This window comes from Muscardinus avellanarius (genome assembly GCF_963383645.1).
Source record: "Muscardinus avellanarius genome assembly, chromosome: 2".
NCBI lineage: Eukaryota > Metazoa > Chordata > Mammalia > Rodentia > Gliridae > Muscardinus > Muscardinus avellanarius.
In genome coordinates this window covers 73,236,826-73,260,328 of record NC_137787.1, presented here as the reverse complement: position 1 = coordinate 73,260,328, position 23,503 = coordinate 73,236,826, and the positions used below count along the sequence as shown (strand labels likewise).

Sequence of the window (23,503 nt, the reverse complement as noted above, 5' to 3'; positions counted from 1 at the left end):
AGCACAGTTGCTTTTCTCTGATCAACTTTGTTTTGCCCAGCACATCGTGCTTAGTAAGCAAGCATCATCCATTTGCCGAGTTTCCAGAGTTACCTTGAACTTTAGTATTTTTTTTTACTCACTTTGAAGTCACAAAATGAGAAATGTAGACACTGTGTACAAACGAGAAGTTCGTGCAAAGTCAAGTTCTCAAAACCACATGCAAGACTCAGCGGCACATGGTTTCGAGCCCACACACTCCAGGATCATGTAATACTGGCATGCAGATGAGAGGAAAGAAAAGCACCTACATCATGGAAATAGAGGATGATGAAAGAGAATGACATTTTCTTTATGACAATCATCTAATGCAAACCGTATACCCATAATCTTTACCAGAGTAGGAATAGGGGCAGAGATGTCAATTTCTGTGGGGATTGGGAAACTTAAATAAATACTATGAGAGGTCAAGTCATTGTTGAGGTTAATATCTATTCTGTACTTGGCCTCTTCGAGGGCATCTTCCCCAGTTTCTTGCTTTGTATTCCCTCTGCTGAATCATGCAAAAAAGATCAGAACTAACATTGGAAATCATTTAACAAGCTCTAAACCTGACAGATAACAAGGGTGTTCTCCACAATTTACACGAGAATTAAATTGGATATAAATACCTCCTGTTCTTACCGGTGGGTGTTGTGATTCCATGTATTAAGGTGTGAAGCAGACAGGAAAGAGATAAATCTTTCATAAGTACATTGTAAATAGGCAAGTGGTATATAAACCATATTCATAGGTAATAGAGTCAAACAATGAAAGATAAATATTTGTCACAAAATAGACTTTATCACAAAAATGGTCATAAAACTATAGTTTATGGAGAGAGGAGGTAAAATAATCGTTTTACTTAAGTAATCTGGCAGTATGGAACGATAAAATTGAGTGATACGTAGTTGGATTTAAAATTCTGGACACTGCTTCAGCCAACCCAGCAGTAGAGATTCCCAATTGTTTTTTTGACTACTGATATTTTTGTTAAACCAGTACTACTGATGGAAATATTTAAAGGTGACCAGTATGAAGGTGCTCTTTCTTGCAAGATTAAAGCATTCGTATTAGGTAAAATTTTCACAATAAACTTTGGGATGATTTAAAGTAACTAATAGAATGTTAAGCTACAGTTGTGTAAAAAACGTGCTAATTTGATTAGTGCTTCAAGTGAAAGTTTAAAAATGATAAGTTTTTATTTATTTTTCAGCCAAATAAGTCACAGAGAGCTGTGATAAACTTCTCCGTCTATTCATCAATCTTTCAAGTTGAGCAATATTTGCGATGCTTCCTGAACTGTTACTAATTTTGAAACTTTTTTGGTTATATTATCAATGGTCAAACAAAAATATGTCTAAATTGTAACAAGTTCATTTACACAAAAATTGCATTATGTAATTGATACAATTAAGTATGAGTCATTTTATTTGATAAAGAATTCTCAGAAACAGGGTCCTTGCCCACTAATAGGAGTTGCCAGATGGGAAGGCACCATATTTTAATTTTTTTTGTAGCTTGCTCTATGATATGCCATTGAATTTGAATTTCTTGTATAATTTATCTGTAGCAATCAATCTCTTAAGTCAAACAGCAATACAAAAAGATGTGAGTAATTTTCCTAATAATAAAGTGTTTTGGGTCATGTTAATGTTAATCATATTGACTTCTGAATGATAAGAGGAGGTGGGGGTATGATGAATGATTGTTGATGTCAAATTTGCTTAAAGTGTGTAAAGAAATCCATGTATCCCCCTTGAAAGGAAAGATTCATTAAGCCAAGTACATTAAAAGGTACATAAATTTTTTAAAATATTAGAAGCAGCATGTAACTTCTTATCAGAAAATGCTTATGACTTACTTAAACTCCCTGATCATTGCTACAAATTTCCATAATATTTTATTTAAAAATATTTTAACTTTGGATCTTTGTTTGGGGACACCATGATTATTACAATTTATTGTATAATAAATTGCTATTTTTTGGGAGGGGTTGCTATGCTGGCTACTAGGCTATGCGCCCAAGTCCTACCTAAAACAATTCCTTTGTCTAACCAGAAGTGGGAACTCTACTGCCCACAGTTATATCAGTTTGCATCATGTTATAATGCCTTTGCCACACAGTATAACTAGATATAGCACCATGCAATGCCATGAATTGAGAATGAGACACTATCTCCAGGGGAGAAAATAAACATCCGAGAGAAGGAAACAAAAGCAAGGGATTCAAAGCTGGCGAGACTGGCTGTTTCATTTTGGCTACAGCTATAATGCCTGTGGTGCTTCTGTTTTGGAAAACAGAAATACATACCATGTTCATGTCAATGCCATTGGTGTAAGTCCATGCGTGCTGGAAATACTCCTCAAGTCGCTGCCTCAGAGGGTTGGGGATTTGGTGAAAGCGAATGAACTCTTTCACTCTCAGCATCTGCATATGGTACCTGGCAGTTCCCGAGTATAGTCTTTGGATAATTGCAGAAACATTCCCAAAAATGCTTGCATACATTAGTGCTGGATCGGATAAAAAATAAAGTTAGGGGAGAACACCGCACTTGGGCAGAGCATATTTTCTCAGAATATAAAATATATAGATTTTGATTATCCTATTCCAGTTATGCAAAGTGATCATTCACTTATGTGGAAATCAGAAGTTAACTAATAGCACTTTAAATTTTGTAATTTTAGTGACAAAACTAGATAATGGGTTCTAAATTAAAGTGAAAACCCAGATAGTTTATATGATGAACTCATGACTAGGAGCAGTGACGGGACTGCTCCTACATATTTTTTCTTGAAAAAATAAACTTCATAAGACAATGTCATCATTTAGTGACACTGACTGCTTTTTTGAGTTAAAATATTAACTATGTATGTGTGTGGGCTTACTAGGAATCTGTGCTACACTCCCAGCCCCATTTTATTTTCATTTTAAAATAAAGTCTCCCTGGGTTGATGAGAGTCTCACTACTTGCCGAGGCTGTCCTTGAACCTGAGATCCTCCTATCTCAGCCTTCTAAGTACTGGAATTACAAGCATGCACCACCACAACCAGTGAAAATATTAATTTTTAAACTAACTTATCTTTGCCTTTTAATCTCAAATCTAAGCTTGTAAGAGTAAAAACAAACAAAAAGCTATTATGAATTTTATTTTGAAAACTATATTTTAAGGGGTAATCAATTGGTTTAAGGAAGCTATAGTTTCATTAGAGTATTAGTTTGCATATAATTTTAAATTTATTCCAATTATTTTCATAGTTCTGGCTTAGGAAATGCATACAGTTGGATTCTTATAAGGAAAAACAAAATATAGTTTTGATCTTTTATCTATAGGAAAAAACTGCAATGACATCCCTTACTATACGTGCAGTACTTAGTAGAATGTTCTCACTAGTGCTTCTTGGGCTAAGTCTTCATGATGTAAAATAAGTGTTTTATATACTTTTTCGTTCCCTTTTCTTTTTGTATTCAGTTTCTAATAATGCTAAACATGAAATGCTATAATCTGTGCCCCCAAAATACATGCTACACGATCTGCATATGAATCTTTGGGCATCTGTCAGGAACTTGGAGATGAGAGGCTGTATGCTTTAGGCTCTGGAAGAGCAGTATAAGAAGCAGGTGGGAAAGCCCACCACCTCCACCACAAGCACAAGACAGCTTGAAGTAGTTAATCAACTGTTTTAAACCAACACACTTCTTTTTCCCCTGAAACAGATTTTGCAATCACCTCTTATAATCCCCTTAACCATATTAACAGTAGATTTTGGCCACACTTAGGATCCTTTAAATTAACACATTTTCTTGAGCACTCGCTTTCTTTTCCAGCTTAACTTTTGCTCCTTTGCTTATCTTAAAATCCTTATTTTCCTAGTCCTTGTATGTTTTAGAAGTCCAAAACCAAAGAATGTGCCTGGGAAAGAAGTTCTTGTTGTTGTTTTATTTGTTTGTTTTTAAAGTCTATTTAAAGGGATGAAAGCTGGAGAAATGTGAGGGCTACTTTTATATCAATTTGGCTGAGTGTCTGTGGTTAAAATTAATATTAGAATCAGTAGACAGGTAAACTAGTTTAAATATCCCACTGCATGTGGCCTCATCCAATTCTTTTAAGGCCTGACTAGAACAAAAAGATGGAGTAAAGGAGAATTCATTCTCTCAGTCTGCCGGATCATACCTCTTCTTTCGCTTTGTCTTGGACTCCAACTTGGGCTGAAATTATACCACTTGTTCTCCTCTGTAACTGCCTCAGCCAATTCCTTACAGTAAATCCTTGGATCTATTTATCATCTATCTATCTATCCTCAGGTAGTTATCATCTATTGTTTCTGCTTCTCCAAAAATCTAGAGTAATGCAGGAGAGCTGTAAGTGGAGTTGAGCTGTCAGGTGTAGGAGACACTAATTCTCTGTAAGGTAGCTCAGCTGTTTAGGTTGCATTTTCCACAGGAAGAGGCAGCAGGCTTAAATGTTTCTAACTAGAGTAAATCGATACTTTATTATGAAGAGAATTAGCAATATTTGTCAGTTACTGATTCCTGTGACTCATGTAATCATTATATCTTACCTATGTGTAGTGTTAGAAATATATTTGGGTGCTTTGGATATTTCCAAAGTATCTGTCACCTACTCAGAAAAACAGTTTAGTAGAGCACAGGATCAATGTTAGTGGCTTTATTAAACCATAAAATTACATGAAAGAGGAAGGTCAGTAAATTCTTAGTTTTTAATAAATACTTGGTCTTATATCCATATTACCTTGAAATGGTTAGTTTCAGTCATAAACAGCTACTTTCCACCCACTAACAGGATAGAAAATATAAATTTTAAGTATATAGTTAAATACCTGGATACACAATTATCCAGAGATATAAAAATATAACTCTCAAGAGAACCCATGCTGGTGATTTTAAAAATTATAATGAAGACACGTAGCTGTATTTTTTTTTAAAGCAAGTGTAGCTAAAGTTTGCAAGCCAGAGTGTACCAAATTATTATGTTCCACATACTTTATTTAGTTGGTACCTATCGACTGGTATAAAGTATTAGTATAAAGAATGCTGGTAGATGATTTATATATGGACATTTTTCTCTTCTACTTAATCTTCTTTTTTTTTTTGGTGGTGGTACTGGGGTTCCTGGAAACCCTTCTACCTCTGGGCTAAACTCCCACAAACCTATTTTTTATATTTTTATTTGGAAACAGGATCTCTTCCAACTTGCGCGAACCTCCTGTCTCTGCCTCCCAAGCATGGGGATTACAAGCGTGCGTGCGCCACCATGCCCGGCTTCTACTCAATCTTTTAATTTAGCTTTCTTTAGTAGAGAGTTCTTATTTCATCAAAATGGTTTACTTTAGGGTTAAATATTATAGAATTAAACAGGTGTATCTTGAAATTCTTTTCAGCACACCATATCCAAACTCTGACACTATGTCCAAACTAATAAGTTTCATTGATATTTGGGTATTAGCAGAACTATGCCGATAGGACAAATACATTTTGCTTTTTATTACACATATATTTTGCAAATTACAATTAAAATGTAAATTTATTATGCATATTTACAAATAACAAAATACATCCATTTTAAGTGTATAGTTTAATTATTTGGGTCAAGTGTGTATATTCCTGAAAACACAACCAGGGACACAGGCTATTCTCATAGCCAAAAAAGTGTCTGTTGGTTGCCTGAACACTGGCTTCAGGTCTCAGAAACACTGAACTCTTTCATGTATTGACTAGAAATGTATATGCTCATTTTAATCTGACTTTTTTCAGCAAATTTTTGAGAATCATTGTGTATCAATAACTGGTTTATTTATTTATTTATTTATTTTTGAACTGTCAAATTGATTTACATCATATGTCTAGGCCACAGTTTATCTTTTTTATTTTTTTTAGCCGTACTGGAGATGGTTTTCAGGGGCATTCTGCCTTCAAGCTACACCCCCAGCCCTATGTTTTTATTCTTTATTTTGAAACAGGGTCTCACTGAGTTGCAAAGGGCCTCACTAAGTAGCCGAGGCTGTCTGTGAATTGCGATCCTCCTGTCTCAGCCTCCCAAATGCTGGGATTACAAGCATGTGCCAACCCTGACCACCAGTTCATCTCATCTTGATGGAGACCTCACTATTTCTAGTTTTCAGGTATTAGGAGCATGGGTGCTATGAACATATGTGTATAAGTGTTTGTGTGGGCCTCTAATTTAATTTCTTTTAAATTTCTAAGAATGAAATTACTGAATTGTGCTTTTTTTTTTATAAGAAACAGTCAACTTCTTAAAGTTGTTGTTTTAGTTATGTCTTGCCAGCAATGTATGGCAATGCCAGTTGTTTCATATCTCTTCCAACATCATCAGTATTGTCAATTTTTAGTCTAGCCACTTCAGTGTGTGTAGAATATCTTTTTGGATTTTAATTTGCATTTCTGCACTAATAAAGTATTTTCTTGTTTTTTTTTGCAATTCTTTTGTGAGGTGTCTGTTCAAATGTCTTGCTCATTTTTTTAATTGAATTATCTTACTATTGGGAGTTGTGAAAAATTTTTGAAATATTCTGAATACCAACCTTTTTGATATTTATAAGTTGGGAATATTTTCTTTTACATCTTACCATTTTCCCACTACTTTTCTTAACGATGTCCACTGAAAAGCAGGGGTTTGGTATATTTTGTTTTGTTTTGTGGTACTGGAGATTGAACCCAGGGGCCTTGTGGTCAGAGAAACACTCTGTATGACGTTAGTACTTTTAAATGTATTGAGGTTTTTGGTGTTGTTGTTACTCAACATATGGTTAATCTTGGTTAATGTCCCATACGTTCCAGAAACAAATAGGTATTCTTTTGGTGTCCCCTAATTGTCATTTAGTAAAATCAGCTGAAGGTATGGCTCAAGTCTTCTATATTTTTGTTGATTTTGTCTATTCTATAAGGCTCTGACAGAGGTGTGTTGAAATTTCAAACTATCATTGAACATTTGTTTTGTGAATTTGGCTATTTCTTCTTTTAGCTTTGCCAATTTTTGCTGTATTTAACTTAAAGCTCTTTTATTGAGTGTGTACACAGCAGTGTTTATTTTATCTCTGGTAATTCTTTGTACTGAAGTCTGCTTTGTCTGAAGTTAATATTTCTCTCCTTTGAAAATTTTCTCATGGTTAGTGTTTGCATGAACATTCTTTTCCTTTAGCTCTTTAATTCTTATCATTATATTTTAACTCTGTGTGTGTGTGTGTGTGTGTGTGTGTGTGTGTGTGTGTGTGTGTGATACCATATGTATATGTATGGTTGGGCCTTGATTTTTGAAACATACTTTGACAATTGATGCTTTTAAGAGAAAGTGTTTAGATCATTTACATTCAATGTAATGATTAACATAGTTGGGTTTAAATCTATCATCTTGCTATTTGTTTTCTATATGTTTCTCTTTTCTTATTTCTTTTTTTTCTTATTTATTTCTTTTTTTCTTATTTCTTTATGTCTTTTGGGTTTATTATTTTATTATCATTCTATTTTGTCTTCCCTATTGGCTTGCTAGCTCTAGGTAGAGGGTTTACAATATGAAGTTTTATTTATTTTCTATTTTTTTACAATATGAAGTTTTAATTTATCACTATTTACATTAAATAATGAAATAACACCTTATATGAGTTGTAGGAACCTTACAGTAACCCATTTCTACTTTCCCCATTTTTGTGCTACAGCTGTCATATTTACTCCTTCTAAATATGAAATAAATTTATTGACATGAAGTTTTGAAAGGATCAATTATTTTGAAGATATTTAAACCAATGAAGAGTATTTTAAGTTTACTCATGTATTTGCCATTTCTAGTGTTCCTCATTCCTCTCTGTTCCAAATAAAATATACAGTATCATGTTCCTTTCTCCTGAAGAATTTTATACTTTCTTATGGTCTACTCATGACAAATAATTTCAAGTTTTGTCTTTGTGCCATTTTAAAGGATAATTAAATGTAGATTTCCATGTAGAGTTCTTTTTCAGCAATTTAAAATTTTTATTACATTATCTTCTCATTTTCATAGTTTCTAATAACAAGGTTTTTAAATCAACTTCATGCTTTTTCTGTTATATGTATTGTCTTTTGTCTTCTAGTCCTTTTTGAAATAGTTTTCAATCATTTGATTATGGAGCACCTCGACAGGTTTTATTTACATTTAACTTGTTGGGGATTCATCGAACTTCTTGGACCTGGAATGTATAGTTTTCATTAACTTTGGAAAAAAATCAGCCATTCTTTGTTATTTTTCTGTTCACTTCTCCATTTTGGGGGAATTTCACAAAAAAATATTTTTTAAGTCTTGGTGTCATTGGTTTGTTCCACTATGTCTATAAATTCAAGTTCCCCTTTATTTTATTTATTTTCTAGTATGGGTCACATATTTCTGTTTCCTACTATATTTATTGGTTTTTAATTGATGGTTATTATAAATTAATATTAATCCATCTTGCATTTTTATTTCTTTTGAAAATGTTAGATATTGATTCTTCTTTTTAAGTTTAGATTTATTTTAAAATTATACATAAAACATTAAAATTATACATATTTGTACATTGTTTTGTGATGTTTGAGACATGTATCCTTAGACTGATATATATCAGGATAAACATACCTCCTCAAATATTTTTTATTTCTTAGAGTGTAAATGTTTAAAACCTTTTTTTCTTCCATGGTTAGTACCTATGGTCACACCACTATGTAATAGCCCACCAGAAGTTTTTACTACTATAATTTAACATCCATTGACAGATTTCTTCTATTCCTCCCTCTCCTATTCTCCCTATCCTTGTAACTACCATTCTGTGCTCCACTTTTATTGTTCACTTAGGAGTAAGAACATGTAATATTTGTCTTCCTGTTCATGATTTATTTCACTTAACATACAGATCTCTAGTTCTGTCCACACCATTGCAAATGACAGGGCTTCACTCTTCTTTATAGCAAAATAATATTCCATTATATATGCATCATATTTTCTTTATTCATCAGTTGATGGGCAACTGTGATCTTTTTTTTTTTGGATATTGTGAATGGTGTCACAATAAACATAAAGTGGGATGTCTTTTTTTTCCCCTTTTTGCGGTACTGGGAATGGAACCCAGGGGCATTCTACTTCCAAGCTACAACCCCTGCCCTATTTATTTTTATTCTTTATTTTGAATCAGGGTCTCAATGAGTTGCAGAGGGCCTCACTATGTAACTGAGGCTGTCCTCGAACTGTGATCCTCCTGTCTCAGCCTCCCGAATGCTGGGATTACAGGTGTGGGCCACCATGCCCAGCTTGGGGTGTCTTTTTGACTGACTGATTTCCTTTTCCTGGAATATATTCTCAGTAGTGGAACTGTCTGATTATAAATTTGCTCTATTTTTAAGTCTTTGAGGAACCTCCCCACTGTTTTCCCTAAAGGCTGTATTAATTTACATTCCCATCAACTGTGTTGCAAGGATTTCCTTTTCTTCACAACCTCAACAGCACTTGTCATCATTAGTCTTTTTCATAATAGCCTTTCTTATTGGAATTAAGTGGTATCTTATTGTGAATTTGATTTGCATTTCCATAATGATTAGTTGAGCATTTTTAAAGATACCCTTCAGCCATTTGTGTGTTTTCTTTTGAAAATGTCTATTTAGTTCCAGTGCTCCTTTTTAGATTGAATTATTTGTTTTTACTTTTTGCTGTTGAGTTTTGTGAGTTTCTTATATATTTTGGATATTATCCTATCGTCATATATATATATATATATACTTTGCAAATATTTTCTCCCATTCTGTAGGTTGTCTGTTCACTATGCTGATAGTTCTTTTGCTGTGCAAAAGCCTTTATTTTATATATAATTCCAATTATCTGTCTTTGTTTTTCTTTCCTATACTTTTGGGGTATGGTCTTAGAAACCATTTCTTGTTAGTCATTTTTAATACAGACACAACATTAGATGATCAGCTTTCTTCTCTTGAGGTTTTCTTCTAAAGCTTCCTGAGAGCTAGATTAGTTCTGGCACTGTGACATACTTGTTCTGAGATTACTATTCAGTATCTTGTATGGTCCATGATGAATTTCCGCTCTGCTGGTTTGAATTTCAATATCTCCTCTACCTGTATGAGGTGTAGAAATTGTTCAGCTTGCATGACTTGTCTATTTCTTTACCAGGCCTTGGAGACTTTTCCCTCAGCCTTTGTGTCATCAGTAAACTCAAGGAGAGATCTGTGACGTTTTCCGTAGCTTTTCTTTGTCAGAGCTGTCATGTCACTGGTTTTTGTGTTGCACCTTTGCCTCCATGACCTCTGATCTTGTTTTCTTAACTGAGGAATTCTGCTGTGGTCAGCTTATGTTGTTTTCCCTTCACTGTTTGCTGTGTCTGAAGGTGTCTCCAGGGAGGAAGCCAAGGGTAACACAGGGCCATCAGGTTTCTTTTCCTTCTCAAGAGCTTACACTGCACTGTTCCCCAGGGTCTGAGAGAAATCACCTTAGACACTTTGTTCAGTTTTCTATGTGTGTTTGTTTGTTTGTTTCCTTGTTTAAAGGGGTGGGGGGGACGTTCTAGTTACTCCATCATGGTTGGAAGTAGGACACTTCAGTAATTATTTTTTACATTTTAAAAAAGCAAGACCTTTTCCCAAGATGTTTGTCAAGCAGTTCAGAGAGAGAAGATATTTTCTCTTATTTTACTAGTGTATGTGTTTTCTTAAAACTAAATATATGCATTATATTTCTAGTATTTGAATGAAGTAAAGTTACATCGCAAATTAGGAAGCAAAGAGATAAACATATGAGCATAACATATTTATATTTATTTAATGATAGTTTAGCTTTCCTTTTTATTTTGAATCATACATGTTTAAAAATTAATTATCTTATTACTGTTCTTGGTACACAGTCAGCATACAATTTAGATAGGAGCTTTAAAAATATATCTATAAATAGTTGAGGTATTTGTATTTAGTTAGTGAGTTGGCAGTTTTTAATATTTTAAGTTTTCTTGAATTATATTGCTGTAATATACATGTCTCACTGCTTTTTCTACATGTCTTCATATGTTTCTTTTAGAATAAAGGTTAAATTTAAAGAAGCTCAAGGATGAAGAGCATTCAATCTGATAATCACTATATTTAACATTAGCACTTACATAATATTAAAATTACATTTTAGTTTTGTTTTATGTATGTATGTATGTATGTATGTATGTATGTATGTATGTATTTTGGTGGTACTAGGGATTGAACCCAGAGGCAGCTGGCTTTGAACCTGTGCAATCCTCCTGTCTCAGCCTCCCAAGCACGGGGATTACAAGTGTGCACCACCACTCCCGGCTTAGTTTTGTTATATTTTAAATCAAATTTATATCACTTAAATCCGAGAAGTATGTACCTAATGTAGATAGAGAAAATCAAATAATTTTCTAACATGCTTAGATATAGCCAGAAATATCAGGCACAAATACAGCCATATAAATCAAATGGCTAGGCAAATGTTGAGCATTTTTATTATTTCTGAGTTTCTTAATTTTATCTTTCTTTTTTTTGTATAGTTCAATATGATAGAGTTCTCTGGAATATCTATAAGCTATTTCCTATGTGACATTAAGCTTTACAGAATCTCATTTTGGTTGAGATTTGCAGAATCAATTATTTAATTCAAATTCATCTGGCCAGGCGTGGTGGCACACGCTTGTAATCCCCGTGCTTGGGAGGCAGAGATAGGAGGATCGTGCAGGTTCGAAGCCAGCCTTGCTGGCTTAAGAGACCCTGTTTCCAAATTTAAAAAAAAAAAAAAATATATATATATATATAATATATAATTTATATAATATATATAAATAATAGGTCTGGGAGTGTAGCCTGGAGGTAGAAGGGTTCCATCCCCATTACCAAAAAAAAAAAAAGATAAAATTCATCTGTAGGAAACATGGATTATTATGGATTAATCCAGTGCTATATTTATAAAAACAAAAAAACAGGAAGGAAGGAAGGAAGGAAGGGAAAAACTGAGGTGGGGGAGAGAGACACACAAAGAGAAAAATAAAGTAAGCTGTCAATATTTCAATATTTCCTTAATTCAGGAATTAGAGATCAGTTTTATATCAAATGATGAACTGAGCTTTCTTTAAAATAATCTGCATAGCCGGGCGTGGTAGTGGTTTGTAATCCCTGCGTTTGGGAGGTGGAGACAGGAGGATCGCGCAGGTTCGAAGCCAGCTGCACTGATTTAAGAGACCCTGTTTCCACATAAAAAAAAAAAAAGTATAAAATAGGTCTGGGAGTGTAGCCCGGAGGTAGAAGGGATTCCAGTAACCCCAGTACCACCAAAAAAAAAAAAAAAAAAAAAAAAGAAAAGAAAAAAATCTGCATAATAAAATTATTATATATTTTACATAACTTCACAGTGGTAAAGATTACTAAATGGTGAACTGGATAAACTTCAGTGTATTTTTAAAACTTTCTTGAAAATTCGTAGTTCCTAAATACAGGTTCTACTTTCTTAAAAATCCCAATACTGGGGAGGTTGAGCCAGGAGGATGACAGGTTTGTGGCCACCCTCAGCAACTAAGTGAGATCCTTCACACACATACACACACACACACACACACACACACACACACACACACGCACATGCACATGCACACAAATCATAAATAAATTAATTAATAAAAATAAAATAGGGCTTGGGGTATAGCTCAGAGGTACAGTAACTTTGGGTTCAATCCCAGTCACAAACACGCACACACACCACACACACACACACACACACACACACACAAACACACATATGCACACACACACATAGTGTGTGTGTTTCTATATAAATGCTTAAGAAAAATACCTATAGCATTACGGTTTATAACCACTGTAGTGTATGTTCTAGTAGTTACAATCAGAGTGGTTTGACTGCATTTGGAATATTTTTATTAGAAACATTATTTCTATTTCTATTAGTAGAAATAGGATAATTTTCATTTCTAGTAGTCTCTACTCTCTTTTACTTCCAGGTATAATGTTGCTTCTGTGTTTGTTGCTGAGGCTTAGACTGAATTTGTGGACTATCTTAAGACTAATTTGAATATGTTGTTTGCTTTTGCAAATTTTAAAATAAAAACACTTAAGCATATGTACATACAGATATATATGAGGAGTACATTTTACATAGACAGTACAGCAGATGAATCTATTCATGTTTCACAAATGGGTCTTTTCTAAGCACATTTCATCAATCAATATGTTGATATTTAAAAATCAGTATCAAGGATTGTTTGTTTCCCATTTTGTATGAAATCTAAGAGTGATACACCTTTTGGAGTTCTAAAAAGCAGTCCTGCTTTAGCCAATAGCGTCCTGGCACCATCAAGATCATTCCTAGTTGTCTACAGAATGATTTTAAAACCTGTTAGCATTAAGTCGAATTCATCTTAACACACTGTTTTTATGCCAAAGAATATATGTAAGAAATTATGCTCCTGACATAAACCCATTCTAAGGTAAAGAACAATCACTTAGGTCTAGGAATCATGTTACAAGGAAGTGATTGTTTTTAGTCATTGACAGGGAAAATAGGTGTGTGTATGCACAGATGTATGAGTTATGTATGGTTGTATACATGCATGAAAGATTAGCTTGCTGTTATGTATGGACGTATCTATGTATGAAAGATTAGCTTGCTGTGTATGGTGGCACACAACTGTAATCCTAAGCAACTTAAGGGGCTGATGCATAAAGCTTTACAGGTCAGCCTTGGCAGCTCAATACCCTTTCTCAAAAAAATAAATAAATAAATAAAAGGATGGGGAGGTAGCTCAATGGTCGAATGCCCCTGGACTCTATCTCTAACTTTCATTATAATTGTAGTGGTGGTGGTGGTGGTAGTGGTGGTGTGTGTGTGTATACATGTATATGTGACATATAGGATTTTATCTATATGTGGGCATCTATCTGTATCTATAGTATGTAATATAAGTGAATATTTCTTCAGTTTGAAATAGAAGATACCTTTATTATTTTTATATTTATAATTTATTGTTAATAAATTATAAACACATTTATATTTTTATATTTATTATTAATAAATTATAAACACATTTATTTATTTACATTTATATTTTATTATTGATAAATTATAAGCACCTTTTAATTTTTTTTTGTGGGTCTGGGGATGGAACCCAGGGGCATTCAACCTCCGACTTATACCCCTTACCCTAGTCTTTTTGAAACAGGGTCTCACTGAGTTGTGAAGGACCTCACTAAGTAGCTGAGGCTGTCCGAGAACCATGATCCTCCAGTCTCAGCCTCCCAAATGCTGGGATTACAAGAGGGCATCACCACGCCCCACTATAAACACCTTTTTAAAACGACAATGAGTGAACTGCGAGTTTTAGTTTCTGAAATCCAAGTTGCATGTCACTCCAATTTTATGCCCATGATTTCCTTGAGGTCCAGAAAAGTTTTTTTCCCATCTTCATTTCACAGAGCGAAACAGATTCAATAGAATACAGTGCCTATGCATGTAACCCCATTACTGTAACTATTTTATATAATTTTTCTTTGCTTTCCTCTCAGTATTTTAGAGATATCATATTCATGGTATTATTTTATCCTAAAAGAGAGCAAAAGAGAAATCTACTTACAGCCAATCAACATGACACAAATTGAAAAGATTTTCTCCGAATTGGTGTTAGGAGACACATTTCCAAATCCTACACTGGTTAAGCTGCTGAAGGTAAAATAAAGTGCTGTGACGTATTTGTCTTTAATGGATGGTCCAGAGCTCGAGTCGCTTTCATTGTACCGTTTCCCAATCTGTTGTCCTAAGGAGTCCAACCATCCAATTTTGTCGGTCAGGTACGGCCTTTCTACATTCCCAATGGCATACCAAATGCAAGCCAGCCAGTGAGCGATCAGTGCAAATATGCACATCAGGAGCATGAGAACAGCAGCGCCGTACTCTGAATAGCGATCCAGTTTCCTGGCCACTCGCACAAGACGAAGGAGTCGAGCAGTCTTCAAAAGACCAATTAATGTGGTTGTCTGTGGAAATAAATACGCACCATTAGAAACAGCTGGTGGACAATCTAAAGTAGCTTCATGTGAGGCAGAGTTGGTAGAAACAGGTTAAAATGACAAAATAGCATTGAAAATAACCGAGTTAAGTATTATGGTTAGTTCCTCATAAAAAATGTTTTACATCTGCTTTGGAAAATACATGGCAGGTTATTTCTGTACTGTGGTATGCAAGCTACTGTGTCTTGTTTTAAGCTCTAAGTAATGCTTTATATGTAATGTGCATTCAGTAATTCACTTTCACCCACAAATGCCCCAGTGTTTAACTGTGCCTACCACCAAGTGCCACATGCCAGGATTGTAGTGCTGAACAGAAATACTGGCTTTTCTAATAGACACTGTTACTTAATGGACAAGAGGTGTTCTCTACTGAAAAGAAACAAGGTCTTCTGCCTGTTGGAGGAAATACTGATTAACAGGATAGTAAGGCCGAAGGCTTTTGGGGGCATGGGTTGTAGGATGGATCACTTGAGCAAGGAAGGCCAAGATAGATTGTGCTGCAGAACTGAAAGACCGCTAACGAAAGGAGCCAGTCAAACTCCCTCTTTCTGGAGCTGTTGGAATACTTATTGGGTAATTGCATGTATGAAATACACTCTATATTTAAGTGCATTTTTTCTTTCTAAATGTGTTAAATTGATAATTTTTTGTGATATGCTAGTGATATCATTATTGTATTTTGCTTTGGAGTATGATGTGTGTAACTAATTGCATGATTATTACTGACCAGGTATCTAATGATAGGATACTTTATATAATAACAGGATATTTAGCTGGTTGTTTGGACTTGAGATCTGATAAGTACAAATTACAAGTTCATTTCTTAGGTTTCCTAAATAATGTCAACCATAAGTACTACATAATTCACAGGGCATATAATTATTCCATAGCTACATGGTGTTTACCAATCAATTATTGAGTCATTTTATCTGTTCATTGTTGGTATTTATTTCACAAAGTACATCCAACTGTGTTAAAATCACTTATATTTTAATTGAAGAAAGAGGAAATGGAATAACTATCTCCCCATATCTGTTAATATTGATTTGGTGAAAAAAGAGCTCTAAATATCAAGAAAAATCTTCTCATTAAAATGTTCCATCCAGTGTTGCAGCTTTTTGCTCCTTTCTTCTTTCTTTTCCTTGTTTCTTTCTTTGTTTCTTCCTTTTTTCTTTTTTCTAAGATTGGAACCCTCTAGAAGTTAGAGAAGTCCATGTAGTCGAGATTATCATAACTGGACTCTGGTCTTTGTTCATTTTGGGCTCTGTAGATGTAAGTCCATGTTTTAAATGCTGAACCATTATTTTAAAGAATGCAATAAAGAAAATATTAGCCAGGCATGGTAGTACACACTTGTAATCCCAGTATTTGGGAGGGTGAGACCAGAGAATTGCAGTTTGTGGATAGCCTCTGCAACTTAGTGAGGCCCTGTTTAAAAGTAAGGAATAAAAAATAGAGCAGGGGGTGTAGTTCGGAGATAGAATGCCCCTGGGTTCCATCCCCAGACCCACACACACAAGAAAGAAAATACTATTTTTCTACACAAATTTAAAAGTATATCTTTTCTGAATGAATGATGGTGAATTCAAAATAATATTAAGTGGTTCCCTGGAAGAAAAGCAGATTTTCCACTATTTCTATGATCAATACTTTAGTTTAATACTTAGGTGCTAGGATATTGGAACAAACTTATGGTTGAATTCTGCTTCCATACCAAGATGTCTCTTTGGAAAGGTTATTCAACTTAATCTCAAGCTTAAATGTTCTCATCTGTAAATGAGAATAACAATTCCTTTCTTATACAGTTGTATGACAGCAAATAAATAGTGGCTCTTCATGTTTCTACTTAAACATCTCTTGCATTTTTTCTTCCATTAGTATGCAAAAAGTTTATGTTATAAAATGGGTTTATAGGGCTTCAAGACTTTTCAAATGTATAACTTGGACACTTGGAAAGCCAAGCAAAGACTTTTATTGTACTGGGGATTGAACCCAGGGGTATTCTACCATTGAGCTACACCCCGGTCCTTTACATTTTCTTTTTTTATGTTTTTATTGGTACATTACAGTCTCACCAGTAGGTTGCTGAGATTCTCGATAAATTGCTGAGGCTGGTCTCAAACCTCCCATCCTCCTGTCTCAAGAGTCTCCCACACACTGGGATTACAGGTGTGTGCCACCATGCCTGGTTTAAAAGGAGGCCTTTTAACATCCATCATACCACTCCCTCAAAAATGGCAGGGACTTTGAGACAAGAACTTCATACAGCCAGGTGCACTCGCTGCTCAAAATATGGTAACAGGCCTCGCCCTGGTACAATAGCTCTGTACTTTCACACAGTTCAAATTCCTGTCTTTCATTTCCCTGCTGATTTTTGATACCTTTTTACTTGTGTTAAAAAATCAGAAATATCTGAGGATTATTGTTCAAATCCTCAAGGTATTATTTGTTTCTGGAACAAAAAATATAGGAAATACCATGAAAATTATCTAGGTAGTTGATTAAATGAGGTCACTAGGGCAAACACTTGAGCTGTTGTCATGACAGGTCATGAGAATAAGTACTAATGACTCCTCTGGCTGTAAAAATAGTACAATAAAAATGGTGTTATAACAATAAAAAGAGTCAAATATGCTGTGCCTGACACACCCTTTTGGCCCTTCCCTGCAAAAGTCCTCTGATGTCTCTTTTAGTATTATATCAAAGTGAAGGCAAAGTTTATATAATAGTAAGTTCTCTAAGCAGTTAAATTTTTATAGCTTACATAATAATATACAAGTGACATCCATTCTGAGGGAAAATAAAGTTAGAAAGTTTGGTTCATGATGAAATCAAAATTCAATTGACATTATTTAGATATAATAATTGCAAAAGTAATGAAAGAGAGAGAAGGAGGAGGCAAAGGAGAAAGAAGGAAGAGGGAAAAGAGGAGGAGGAGGAGGAGGAGGAGGAGGAGGAGGAGGAGGAGGAGGAGGAGGAGGGGGAATTACTAAGCAGTTGTTATAGCTCTGTTTCATCATAAAGTAAGGACAGATGACTATTGACTGCAGCAGTCACAACCACAATTCAGAATCTCTTGTGATTCTGTAACGTGGACCCAAGCATAACTACATATGCTAGTTTGACAGAGTAACAATTACCTTGGCCTTATTTTTTTATTTATTTATTTATTTATTTATTATTATTATTATTATTTTTTTTTTTTTGGTGGTACTGGGGTTCCTGGAAGCCCTTCTTCCTCCGGGCTACACTCCCAGACCTATTTTATATTTTTGAAACAGGGTCTCTTACGCCAGCATGGCTGGCTTCGAATCTGCGCGATCCTCCTGTCTCCGCCTCCCAAGCGCGGGGATTACAAGCGTGCGCCACCACGCCCGGCTGCCTTGGCCTTATTTCTATATTTATCAAGTTCTGCTAACAAACTTGGGCTGTCTTTGTTACTGACAGTTGTATTTAGGGCTACTTGTAAATGATGCTTAAAACTGCAATCATTCTTTTCTTCTTATTACTTAAATACCCAAACTTAAGGTGTCTTGCCCCAGATTACTGAGTGGAAAAAAAGTGTTTGCATTAAAATTTCAGAGAGAAAGAGAGTGGACTGAAGAATTTTGGATTGTCTCTTGCTAAGTTGAGCACTATTAGTCCCCATGTTTCTGTACAATGCACTCTCTTCATATTACCTATAAGAGAAAACTGAGGCCAATGACTACTTAGTAATATTGTCTTAATTTCAAAATTTTATTAAGAAAATCAATTTAAGAATGCATGGTTTATCATGTAACATATTTAATTACATGTAATATCCAGATATGTAAATATGTCTTTGTGGTTTTTGAAAAATATTTTAATATATATTAATAAAACTGTCTATAAACCCACTTACAACTATTTTAAAACACTAACAGTAAATAATTTTTTCTTGGATGATATTTCTTATTTCTTGATCTTTTCACTGATAGAAGAATATTGCCTGCTAATTTAGTAGAGCCTTCAAAAATTCATAAAATCTTACTAACTGGTAAAGTATGATTATTTTTATAAAATACAAACCCTTAATGAAAATAAGTTATGAAAGGAGGTGAGTCATTTTGCAGTAGATTGAGGAGAGCTACTTTGTTTGTTAGTCCTGCTTATGAACTATAGTAAAGGAGACACGATGAACTCCACACATCCAGTCTACATCTTAGCAGTACCCACGCACCCTCAGGACTCAGCTCATTTATTGTGACTGAATGATTCCCGCCCAGCCTTTCCCCAGAATGTCATGTCATAGCAAAGAAAAGTTTACTAATTTAATATATTCATTTTTAATTCATTTTGCCTGTGTGTGTGTGTGTGTGTGTGTGTGTGTGTGTGTGTGTATGTGTGTGTGTGTGTGTTACTAGGGATTGAACCCAGGGGCATTCTGCCTCTTAGTTATGCCCCCAGTCTTATTTATTTATTTATTTATTTATTTATTTATTTATTTATTTATTTATTTTAAAACAGGATCTCACCAGGTTGTTACAAGTCTCACTATTGCTGAGGCTGGTCTAGAATCTATGATCCTATTATCTCAGTCTTTCAAGTACCGGGATTATAGGCATGTACCTCCATGCCTTGAGTTGCCAGTACTTTTTTACTTAAGTGACTCTTTTCCTAAAACTTCAATTGATGTTTCTTGGTGGTCAATAGATATAATGGATATCAGTCATTACAGCTTTTTTAAAAACATATCCAAATCCATTATTTATTAAATATCTTAAATATCTTCTTATATTGAGGTAAAAGTTAGTTTTCTTTATCGAATATATAACTCCCTTTGCCAATCTATACAGTTGTAATTTGGTAAATATATTAGATCCTAAACCCAGATTTTTTTTTTCCAGGTTTGGGGATGGAACCCAGGGGTATTCGACCTCCGAGCTACACCCCCTGCCCTATTTTTTTATTCTTTATTTTGAAACTGGGTCTCACTGAGTTGCAGAGGGCCTCACTAAGTAGCTGAGGCTGTCTGCGAACCGCAATCCTCTGGTCTCGGCCTCCCAAATGCTGGGATTACAAGTGTGCGCCACCACACCTGGCTAAACCCAGATTTAAGACATTGTCAGCTGGGCATGGTAATCTCAGTATTTGGGAGGCTGAGACAGGAGGATCACAGGTTCAAGGTTAAAAAATAAAATAAGGCTGAGGGTGTACTCTGAGGTAGAAGTCCTATGGTTCCATCCCCAGTACCAATAAACAAACAAACAAACAAATAAGTAAATAAATAAATAAATAAATAAATAAATAAATAAATAAATAAATAAATAAATTAGTCTTCTTTCCCTAGACATTCTACAATAAATCAGCCACCATTTTCTCTTGAGGCCACTGGAATTCCCTTTTCAAAGCCTTAAATTTTTAAGGTAATTTCTTATCAACTTTAAACAACTCTCTACTCAAGAATAAATATGAATACAGTTAAATTAAGAAAGTCTCACCAACAAGAGAAAATGCTATGTTTAAAGGTTTTAAAAAGTTATAATTTTACTTTATATTTAGTAAGTACTTGTAAAAATCTTACATAAAAAACGTTATATCAGAGGCTTACTCTCTAACACCTTTCCCCATAGGTAAGTATAATTATTCTTTTATAGATGAGGGAATATTCATACTTTTTTTTTGGTTTCTTTGGTACTCTTTGGCTTCATCTATAGCCTGATAGAATAAGTCATAACTGAAACTTTCTACTTAGTCTCTCATTCTGTCCTGTTTGTCAACATAGATGTAATGGGTTTAATGACCTCGTACTCATTTTTTACTTTAAATTTAACTTCAGCTAATTCTCTAAGCTTTACATTCATATGCATCATTCAATGAATAACTTACTCAATAAAAACCAATAATATTAAAGATAGTTTGCAGTTCTTTGTCTATTATAATTTTAATAGTTCCAAGTATACATTCATTAATACAATTAAAGAGTTACATTTTAAATGTAGATAGGACCTTCTGGAATTACCACAAGTGCCATTTCCCCCTTTTTATATATTTAAATTTTGGAACAGAGTCTCACTAAGTTACCATGCTTTGGCCTGAAACCTGTAGTCCTCCTGTCTCAGTATCCCATGTCCTGGGATTATGGGTTGCACCACACACCAGGTTTCTAGTGTGTCCCTCCCTTCCTTCCTTCCTTCCTTCCTTCCTTCCTTCCTTCCTTCCTTCCTTCCTTCCTTCCTTCTTTCCTCCCTCCCTTCCTTCTTTACTTCCTTCCTTTTTTATTTTTCAGTACTGGGGATTTTCATCCTGGGCCTCAAGGCTTTACATATGATCTGCATCCCTAATCCCCATTACTTTGTTCATATTAAACCAACAATTCCACAAATTATGGTTTTTAAAGAGAGAATACAATCTCACTGCGACTCCTTCCAATATCTAACAACCTTTCTACTGCGACAACTTTTGTTTTATAATTCTGATACACTACAATTTGAATCCACTTTCTCTTTCTTTATACTAACATGGAAAACTGGTTATCAAATGGTTCTACTCTAAACCATAATAGAAAAATGTTAAATCAAATAAACAACTATGGATGTTATATTTTTTAAATGGGAATTTGATTTTGCCCTGAGAAAAATTGTACCTTACTCCTTCTCTATCAATATGTGGTTAATCACACATAAAAGATAGATAAATGATCAATCTAATGCAAAATAATTTAATTGGGGATCCTGCATTTCTCACTTGTCATTACAAGAATTTTAGAGGCATGACCAAGCCAATGGAAACAGCCCAGCAGGGTGGCATATGCTTGTAATCCCCAGTGCTTGAAGAATAATAAAGGAGGATCACAGGTTCGAGAGGCCAGAGCATGTTAACTCTGTGAGACTGTTTTAAAAATTAAAAATAAAAAGGGCTGGAAGTATAGCTTAGTGGGAGAATGCCACCAGTTTCAAGCCTCAGTACCAGAGAGAGAAAGAGAGAGAGAGGGAGAGAGAAGGAGAGGAGTGTGTGTGTGTGTGTGTGTGTGTGTGTGTGTGTGTGTGTGTGAGAGAGAGAGAGAGAGAGAGAGAGAGAGAGAGAGAGAGAGAGAGAGAGAGAGAACTACTTTAGTAGGCATATATGTGTGTATAAATGTCTTCAAAATGGTTTTTGACGTTAACTTTCAACAAACTCATGGTGTCTATTGTAAAGACTGAGTTCAGAAAGAGTATCTGACAAGATAATCTGAATTTCTATACAGATGCCTGCTAAGGTTTTCTTTGTATTCACTCCCAAACTCATTTATCAGACTGATGAATCAAACAATCGATGTCAGCAGAAATTCCTCTTTTCTTCTGGACTTTTCTCCAAACAAGCTCGGTATGTACTCAGATTTCAGAAGCCCTTCTTGTTTGTTAAATGTGAAAGAAGAGAGGTCAGTAAAGCAAGTAATTATTCAGTAGAATCACAATTTTCAGGGGAAGAAGGAGCTAATGATGCATTTAAGTCAGCACAGTTCTCCAGTTCTGTTAATATGTAAGAAATCAAGGTTTGCCACAGATAGGCAAAATGAGGGAAAATGGGGGCAGATAATCAAAGATGACTTTCTGGAGATTGAGGCAGTATATCAATATTATTGTGGTCATTTGATATGGGTGACGTGTTGTCTGATGGTACAGAAATTAGAAAATATAAAATATAAAATATTTTCTCTCTGAGTGGCGTTAACATTAGGAGATATTAATGATATAGGAAAGCCCAGTTTTTGTGAGTATTCCTTTCTTCAACATATGTTTTTAACATTATAGAAGATCCTCTAGTAATTATTGTTATTTGTATTTACTTAGACTAAAAATGTCGATGGTTATCTTGAAAAGCATAAGCAATCATGCTGTGTCTTCTTTAGTAAAAAATATATATGTTCATGTTGTACTTTTAGCACCAAAATGCATGTTTTATCCAAGTGTGTGCTACCATGCACGGCTCCCTGTACTTCTTCTTGGTCTCAGGTATTATCACCAGATTTTGTATACCTAAATAGAAGAATCATTGCTGCCACTTAAAAACGTGAGCTTGAAGACTTTCCTTCTTCACTCACATACCAATATCAATTTTCACATTTTTTAATAGACATACCCAAAAACTTTTCAATGGTACAGGTGTAGAAATACTGATTCAAACCTACCTATGTCATGACTATATCTATTTTTCATTTAATGAAGTCTCACCTTTCTCTCCTTCCTTCCTTCCTTCCTTCCTTCCTTCCTTCCTTCCTTCCTTCCTTCCTTCCTTCCTTCCTTCCTTTCTTTTTCTGTGAGTCTGGGATGTAACCCAGGGCATTAGACCTCCGAGCTACACTCCCCTACACTAAGGCCACACTCCCAGGGACCCAACTTGTCCAGCCAGACCCCATAAGTCTAGGTGAGCACCCAGAGGAATCCACTGCAATGCATTTATCTACTGCTGAGATTACAGCTCTC

The 23,503-nt window shown here is 34.8% G+C and overlaps 1 protein-coding gene across 2 annotated transcripts in view; it reads right to left on the bottom strand.

Annotated features, from left to right (window-relative positions):
* Window positions 1-23,503, bottom strand: part of KCNH7 (potassium voltage-gated channel subfamily H member 7) — a gene marked incomplete at both ends in the record, with an annotated part of 473,040 nt that overhangs the window by 56,605 nt on the left and 392,932 nt on the right. For both annotated transcript variants that reach the window (XM_080690173.1, XM_080690174.1), the window contains 2 exons: window positions 2,333-2,532; window positions 14,645-15,044. In XM_080690173.1, the coding sequence (XP_080546299.1) occupies window positions 2,333-2,532; window positions 14,645-15,044 (600 nt within the window). The remainder of the gene's footprint in view (window positions 1-2,332; window positions 2,533-14,644; window positions 15,045-23,503) is intronic.